This window comes from Lactuca serriola, chromosome 1 (assembly GCF_051521515.1).
Source record: "Lactuca serriola cultivar US96UC23 chromosome 1, Lser_US96UC23_V15, whole genome shotgun sequence".
NCBI lineage: Eukaryota > Viridiplantae > Streptophyta > Magnoliopsida > Asterales > Asteraceae > Lactuca > Lactuca serriola.
The window spans coordinates 148,814,410-148,823,589 of NC_136408.1; the positions used below are offsets into that span (position 1 = coordinate 148,814,410).

At 36.4% G+C, this 9,180-nt stretch overlaps 1 protein-coding gene across 1 annotated transcript; it reads left to right on the top strand.

The window, feature by feature from the left end:
- The first annotated feature begins 985 nt into the window (after positions 1-985).
- Positions 986-2,629, top strand: LOC145062789 (uncharacterized). The gene is made up of 2 exons (XM_079010384.1): positions 986-1,258; positions 1,763-2,629. Exons 1-2 carry the CDS (start codon positions 986-988, stop codon positions 2,627-2,629), a joined length of 1,140 nt encoding a protein of 379 aa, XP_078866510.1.
- Positions 2,630-9,180: the final 6,551 nt, after the last annotated feature.

The window sequence follows — 9,180 nt, forward strand, 5'->3', positions numbered from 1 at the left end:
GCCTTATCCAAGCCCCTATGGATGAAATTATTAGGGTTTCCCTAAAGATTTCGTCCACCCTTATCCAAGGGGGTTCTAGAGCCTTCCACACAACTATTAGATAATTGCAAACTAGTCCCTGCACCTTATAATTAATTCTTTTAACCCCGAAATTAATTCTAATTAATTTATGGCTAACAATTAATTAAACAAAATAATTTTTTATTAATATATTAATCTTTTAACATATTAATAAATTCATTTATATTAATTTATTAATCTTATAATAAATTAATATCTCTCCTTTCATAATTTCCTTGTCCGGTTGCTAGGTTTGAAGGCAACCCAAAAGGACTGTGCTGCTATCAATTCAAGTACATACCAATTATAGTTATGGACTTAGACACCTAATCCAATAGAAAGATACAAATTCCATAGAAGATTACTATAATCATATCATACAGTTACTTAATCAAATGAGAAATAATGGAGAAGAGATTGAACACAAGAGAGTGATTGAAAAGATATATACTACAAAGTCTTACCAGGAAGTTTGAATATATAGTCGTGGCCATAGAGGAATCCAAGAACTTGTCATCTATGTCCTTGGAAGAGTTACTCGGGACCCTTCAATCCTACGAACTCAGACTTAAATAGTTTGACACTATGGCTGTGGAACATGCGTTTCAATTGCAATCTTCTCATCAAGGAAATACAACGGATTGACAAATCTCATTTCAGGGACCCAAAGATGAACAACCTGTTAGTTCAAATAAAGAAAAGGTCCGTGGTAAACTTTCTCAAAATCAGTGTTATTATTGTTATAAATTTGGCCACACTAATAAGGTCTGTAGAAAACGATTAACGATTAGCAGATGAGAGACAAAATACCAGTCTAATGCATAGAGAGGAAGAAAATGAGGGTGATACCATGTTTATGTTGTTTAACATACAAGAAACTAGTACCAATGAAACTTGGTATTTGGATAGTGGTTGTAGTAACCACATGACAGGAAACAAGGATCTTTTCGTAAACATAGAAGATTCCTTGAAGAAAGAATTTTACACAGGGGATGATAAAAGACTAACTATGCATGGGATCGGTGATGTGTTTGTTAAGACTAGGAATGGCGAAAAGAAGATTCCTAATGTGTACTATGTGACTGGGTTAAAGCATAACTTATTGAGTGTGGGACAATTGTTGATTAAAGGGCATGACATACACTTCAAAAATCGATCATGTGAAATAAGGGATTCCAACGATATTCTTCTGGGAAAGGTTTCTATGACTTTGAACAAAATGTTCCTTTTCAAATTCCTAGATGACACATAATTCAGTTTGAGCATGACAAATTCAAACACATCACAATTGTGGCACAAAAGGTTTGGTCACATGAACTATGGATCTTTAATTCTTATGGATAAGCACAATATGGTACATGGTTTACCTAAAATTACCAACACTAGAAACGTTTGTGAAGGCTGCATGTTAGGAAAACATGCATGAGAAGCTTTTCCACAACAAAAGACATGGAGGGCAAGTAAAATCTTGGAACTTATCCACACAGACACTTCTGGACCAATTAATCCATCAATTAGAGGAAGTAAGTATGCGTTGACATTTATTGATGATTTTAGCAGGAAGATATGGGTGAATTTCTGGTAAGAAAAATCTGAGACTTTAAAATGCTTCAAGAATTTCAAAACATATGTTGAGAAACAAAGCAGGAATAACATCAAGGGTCTAAGTTCAACTTGTGGGGGTGAATAAACATGTCTTTAGTTTGAGAAGTTTCTTCAAGATCATAGTATTCATCATCAACATACTGTTAGATACACACCCCAACAAAATGGGGTAGCGGAGAGAAAGAATCGAACCCTTCTTGAGATGGCCAGAAGCATGATGACGAGTAAGAACCTATCTGATATATTTTGGGTAGAGGTTGTGGCTTGCGTTGCATACATCTTGAATTGCACACACACTAGTAGCCTTGAGAATATCACGCCTTCGGAGGTCTGGAGTAAGTTCAATACTGTGAAGCACTTTAAGACCTTCGGGTGTCTAGCGTATTCTCACATTCTCGATCAAAGAAGGACTAAGTTGGATAATAAGTCGGAGAAAGTAATATTTATTGGGTACATCGAAACTTCAAAGGCATATAAGCTTTATAATCCCAAGACAAAGAAGGTTATATTAAGTCGTGATGTGGTTTTTGATGAGAACAAAACGTGGGATGAACCATCGGATAAGGATAAGAATGGAAGACCCATCTTAAATAATGATGAAGATCAAGAAGAAACTGATGATGAGAACATAACGGAATCTTTAATAATTACTCCTACTACTACTATACAAAATAACCCCTTAACTCAGGATCCAAGCATGAGTTCGGCCTCATGTTCATCCCGCACACCTGTCAAAAAAACGAAGACCTTGACAAGCATCTATGAAAACACACGGAGGCTAGATTTTGATGAATTTGTTGACTTTGTATTTTTTGTAGATGCAGACCCCATTCGTTATGAAGATGCGTGTAAAGAAAAGCGTTGGAGAGATATTATAGATGATGAAATTGAATCTATAATGAGAAACAATACTTGGGACCTTGTTCATCCACCAAAGTATCAGAAACCCATTGGTGTTAAATAGGTATACAAAACTAAAGTAAATGAAAAAGCTGAAGTGGATAAGTACAAAGCACGTTTGGTAGTAAAGGGATATAGCCAAAGGTTTGGGATTGACTATACAAAAGTTTTTGCTCTAGTAATCAGGTTAGAAACTATACGACTTATTCTAGCATTGGCTGCATAAAATGCATGGAAAGTCCATCAAATGGACGTAAAATCAGCATTTCTGAATGGAACATTAGAGGAAGTTGTGTACCTCGAACAACCAACATTATATGTCAAGAAAGGAGAGGAACAGAAGTTGTGTCGTCTCAAGAAGGCATTGTATGACTTAAAACAGGCCCCACATGCCTAGTATAGTCGTATCAATGGTTATTTTATTGAACATGGATTTGGTGGATTGTTGTTGGTCTTCCTGTTAGCCGTATCTATATGAGACTCGCAATCCCGCACTGTAGAGGTGTTGATTATGATGGCATGTGCGGAATTAGGAAAGATCTAGTGATTCATTATACAAATTCAAGAACACAAGGGGTAAATAAATCTTTGTAAACTCTTATTAGATCTAGAAAGATTATACAAATGGGTTTGTATACAATTTCTCTCTCTAGTCTAACACTCCAAAATGGACTCTTCCATTCTTACATAATGGGAGTCACTCACTTCCTATTTATAGGAAAAGACTCAACCCATTTACACATACAAAGAGGAAAGCCTAAAACAATACATCCAAGCATGACTTTTCACCCTAACATTCTCCCCCTCAAAGTTAGGATTGGATGTCCGGCTTTAATCTCCAATGAGCTAGCGCGATCAGGACCAAACTCCTCCTCGAAGTAACACCGGTCTTCAAATCCGCAAATGAATATTCGAAAAACCCGAGAAGCTTCGAATACCCATCATTCTCCCCCTTTTTATAATCAAAAATTGATTATAAAACCCACTAAGGATGAGAAGCGCCCGAGGAATAAACTTCACGATACTCCCCCTTGATGTGTACCAAAAATGAATCACCAAAAATCTTGCACAGAAAAACAATCACGAAAAAGCCACAAAAAATTTCCAATTTATGAAAATTTTTGACTTTTTGAGTGAAAGTTGCAAGATTTTTCAAAATCCGGGTAGAAATTGTCACTTTCTGAAACTTGCAGGGACCCGTTGCGCCAAAAACAGTCAAATATGCGAAACTCTAGCCCATTTGCGAAACCGGGCATAAAGCGTAAATTCGCACAAACTGCAGGGACCAAAACTGAAAATTCTGCATTTTCTCAGCTTTTATTGTCATTTGCGAAGTTGGGTATTTATTTCCAAAAATGCGAAACTGCAGGTACTCATTTTGAAAATTTCTGCATTTTCTTCAAACTTGCGAAACTGGGCTAATTTTCCCATTTTGTGAAAATATAAGGGGCCATATTTGAAACTATTTGCTTTCTTCCCCAACTCAAGTTATACAGGAAAAGACTTCGCATCTCAGATTCTTCGCACATCTCTAAAAAAATATCACAAACCATGAATACTTTGCATCTTTAACCCGTCTAACCAAATGCGAAGTGAGTTTGACATCCAGACCCAAATTCACGAACTCGTATGATGAACAAAATCAATATGCGAACAAAATTGATTATCACATATACGAACTCAATCCATAGATGCGAACACAATCCAGTTAATCAAATGCGAACTGCTTAGATGCGAACTCCATATCACATCCTTATACCCATCGATTGTTTTACCATTAACCACACAATTTTCTCACCAAATGCGAAATCATTTTTGAAACCCAGATGCGAACACAAATTGATTTCATATGCGAATCCACCTGATTGGCTTTTCAAAATCCATGGTTTCGCGTTCCAGTCGATATTACTCATCAAACCATCGACCATCGGAATCAAAACAAATTCACACATCAATCGATTATCGATCCTTCGCCTTTCATTCACCAACGATTCCTTTGCTATCAATAACCTATTATCATTCAAGCAACTAACGAACATCAAAAAGGGAAATTAGTTTCACATCAAAGGAATCGAATCTAGTTTAACCCCAAAATCTTCAATCAATTTTTCCCAGTACATTTGCCAATAGTTGAGCACGATGCTTATGACCAAAATCAATCTCATATCAACCTATCTTCGCTATCAATCGACGAAACATAGCCACTTCCCAAAATCGACTATCAAAATCAGTCGACAGTAAGATCATTCCCAAATCAATTCATCAACAAACATCAGTTGAATCGACATCCGTTTTTCTATCGACTCATTCCAAGTACAAACAAAATTGAAATCAATTATCGACCCCAAATCAAGAGGATGCGAACAAAACAGAATCAAACACATTCGACCCTCAAAACGTTCACATATGCGAACAAAAACCAGATGAAATTGAAATCACAAAAACCAGACGAAATTGAAATCACACCATAGAGGTCTTAGCATAGTAACAAAGGCTCGATTCAAAATAAATCGATTTTTCGTTTGATTCTCATATATTCATCGATGTAACTATGCGAAAGAAACAATTGAGAACAGATGTTGAATTGGACTCAACTGACGAACAGGATTCATATTCTATTTGGGCTCAATAATCTGATCAATGAACAGTGACAATTCAATTAAATGGGCTTTTAATCGGATGTAAAGTAATCAGATCACGATATGGATTTAAAATCAATTATGAACAGTACCGAATTTAAAATTTTGTTTTTGGTTGGATTTGATCTTAGAAAAAATTATTGGATCATCAATGGGTTGAAACGGATTTGATCCAATGAGGCAAATCGATCAAAAATGAAAAATGTAAAATACGAATCGAAATCATGGACGTTTTGGAATCCATTTGAGAATTTGAGTTACCTTTTTCACGAATTGAGATCCATTTTCAACGAACGAATCAAATTTGTAAGATCTTGGTTCTTTTGTCGGAATGAGAAAATCTCCAAATCGAACATTGTACCACCCACCATGCGAGATGTACAACTCGTTCTTCGTGTTCTTCGTGTTCTTCAACGATCCAAGAACATCTTCAAAAGAACATCTTCGTGTTCTTTTTCAGTAATGATCCGATTTTCAAGGTGCCACATCGGATAACATTAAATGCATCCCGCTTTAATTTCAAATCAATTTGAGTAACCTATAAAAGGGGGATCAAGAACACTATATACGGTTACGAAAACAGAACTCTCACAAACCTTCAAAGTTTCAACCTTGATGAAAACTTCATCTTTTTCAAACCCTAACAATGGCAGCTACTCAATCCAACACTGATGAAGTTCTTTCTCAATCCTTGATGAAAATCCAAAGCACAAACTATCAAGTTGATCCAAATGTATCCTCTTATCCTGAAGAATTGAAGATGCTTATCGTTGCTCTGAAACGATCACCTCTGTCAACTGCCATGTTCAGTTCCTTCTCTGTTCCAATGATTTGGCTAACCTTGGCAGCTTCAACGGCATCATACAATCATTCATCGGATGTGATCACATTCAACTTGATCAACAACAAATGGGTCAAACTGTCCAAGAAGATGTTTGTTGAAATCTTGCAGATTCCAAACAACCCTCCATTTGTCAAACCTGTTAACTCTCAAATTATCCACATGTTCAACGAGATGGGCCATCAACCAGAGCTTGAGAAGATCAGTGACTTTCGAAAGTCTGGATTGCTGTGCATATGGAATTTCTTATTTGGAATTTTTCTTAGATGCCTAACCGGAAGATCAGTTGGACTGGATAGAGGACGAAAGGAAGTATATGCCATGGTTATGGGTCTATACTATGATGTAAACGTTGATTATGCAACTCAATTATGGAAGCAATTTGTTAAGAGTCTTGAAAACACAAATTCGGAAAAGGGGATTTCGTGTGCAAGATATTGGAGCTTGATTCTGGAGACGGTCTATGAAAAAGAAGCAATTCCAGTCATGGAGGATGTTGAAGTTGCAGAATTTTCTTTGTATCAGTTTCCAAAGATAGTAGAAGATGATGAAGCAATCTTTACTCATGTGGCTCGTATTCCAGATGCGATGCTTCGCAAGGTATCTCAAACTCACAAAGTCTTGGTGAGATATTTGCGAACAGTTGATCAATCAAAGCCGAATGGAGTATTACTGGATGTTGTTGCTCCTTCAAAGAAGAAAAAGCTTATAAAGAAGGATGCGAAAGGTTCATCTTCACAACAAGCTCAAGATGAAGATATTCAGATTGAAGAAACTTCATCTAAGTCAAAGAAAGAAATCATACCTTCTAAGTCTGGGGTATTGAAGAAAATTTGCAATGCTGAGGTGAGTAGTAAAGGTGTTACTATTCGCAGTATTCCAGCTCCGGTTTCTCCAGGAAAAAAGAGACAAAGAGCTGAAGATGTTGCCAAGAACATGCAACATACTCTCATCTAAAGGAGAAAGATAGTGATTCGCAATGAATCATCTGATGAAGAAGTCGTACCAGAAACTCCACCAGTGACATCTACGGTAAATGTTTCATTACCTATCATCCAAACTTCGCAAATTTCTACCACTTTCCAAACCACTCGAAATAGTCACTACCAAATCAGTTTCTGAGGAGGTACCTATTTCTGATACGGTTGTCAACGTATCTGATACGGGGGCACCTATCCTGAGTGATGCATCCACAATCCCAATCTCCTTACCCATTTCATTATCAGTTGTTTCAATTCCAGTTACCACATTATCCACCACTTCATCAATTTTTGATCATGCTCTTCAAAACCCATTCACAACACTTTTTCCATCTCAATCACCCGAAAATCCTCAACCTTCGCAACCTTTATCTGATAATGAAGCTGAAGGAGGTGCTTTTGGAGGGATTATTGAAGACATTCATTTTGATTCAGAGGAGGAGGATATTCTTGATCATATGCTTATGACAGGAAAACAATTTAAAATCCTGAATCAAAAATTAAATGCTATTATTCAGTCGCAAGCTGATTTTGGCAGGATGTCCTCTATTTCTGCTATGGAGGTTGATGTAATGATCAAAGGTGCTGAGAAGCGTCTTATGGAGAAGGTTGATCAATCCGACAAGAATAATGAGCTTCGCATTCAAGCACAAGGGAGCAATTTTTCTTCCGCAGTAAAGGATATGAAAGCTGTTGCAAAAGAACGTCATGTTCTTTTTGTACAAGATGTGAAGAAAGTTCACGAAGATGTCAATTATAAGCTTCAAGAGTTGAAATCTGAACTTGCGAAGGAGCTTCGGGATATTCATGCCCAAAATGCTGAAGTTCAAAAACAGATTGTGGAGGTGTCTTCAAGAGTACAAAAATTTGTTGATGTTCCTGTTCGTGACGCTCATAACGAAGAAACAAAGGAGAAGCTTGATCAGCTAACCAAGTTGGTGTCTGAGCTTAAAGTGGTGGTTTCACAATCCTCAACTTCACAATTTCTTACTCCTGAGTTCTTGTCTCTAAAGATTAATACTTTAGAACAAGCAATTCAGAAAGCTCTTGATCCACTCGCAAATTTTACTTCTTTACTACCAAGGAGTGCCCACCTGCTTCCACAGGGGTGCAAGGGGGAGAGAAAAGCTCAAGTAAAGAAGAGGATGCAAAGACAGTTGGAAAGGTTATATCGACTCAGCTTATAACTACACCTAAGTTGCTTGCAACAGCTAGGCCGGCAGGCCTAGTGTGACAACTGTCGTACCATATTTCGATGCCTGAAGAATGTCGTCTTTTAGGCGATCCTAGGTCATTAAGCATGGTTATGATAACTCACAATTTGGTATTGAACGAAATGATTATTGTATGAATAAGTAACACTTCACATAGTTTTATTTAATCATAAACCTATAATACAGTATCTTACAAGTATAAACATGGAATACTACTTAAATTCAGAGAAAACATACTTTTCAAGGTTTTATGAGAACTAAACTACATTTTACAAGTTGTTATTAAAGAGATCATTATACATTTTGCTTACAGTATAACATAGCTAAAAATATAAGATTTTCTGGGTAAAACATTTTCACTTTATCAATACACAAGAAAATAGATTTCAGTTCCAAACATATTTATGAACTCACCAACTTAATTGTTGACACCTTTTCAAAAACTACTTGTATTCTCAGGGAAACGGTGATACAGGAACAACCACAACTTTGTGAGAAGACGGAGATCTATAAACTCATGTCTTTTAAACTTGTACTTTTGAGTTCATATAGATTATGTTTTCAACACAATTGTAAAACTTATAACTTTGTAAATACAATGGTTGTTGTTATACTTTGATTACTATTGTGCATTGTTGTGATAGTACATGAAGTCCTCCACCCCCGAATGTTTCCGCTGTTTTGGTTTGGGGGTGTGACAGATTAGTGTCAGATCATTGTTTATAGTTAACTCAGTATATCAAACCATAAAAGATATACAAACTATAATGCTATGGGGCTGAAGCGCTCTGACTACAAGTATACTTTTAAAATTTGAAGTATTTTATAAAGAGGTATACTAACATGCATATATACAAGAAACAATGCCACAGTAAGAACAATGAAAAAGTATTTGGATGTTGAACAGTGCAGTTAAATCTGGACAGTTATGAAATCATATA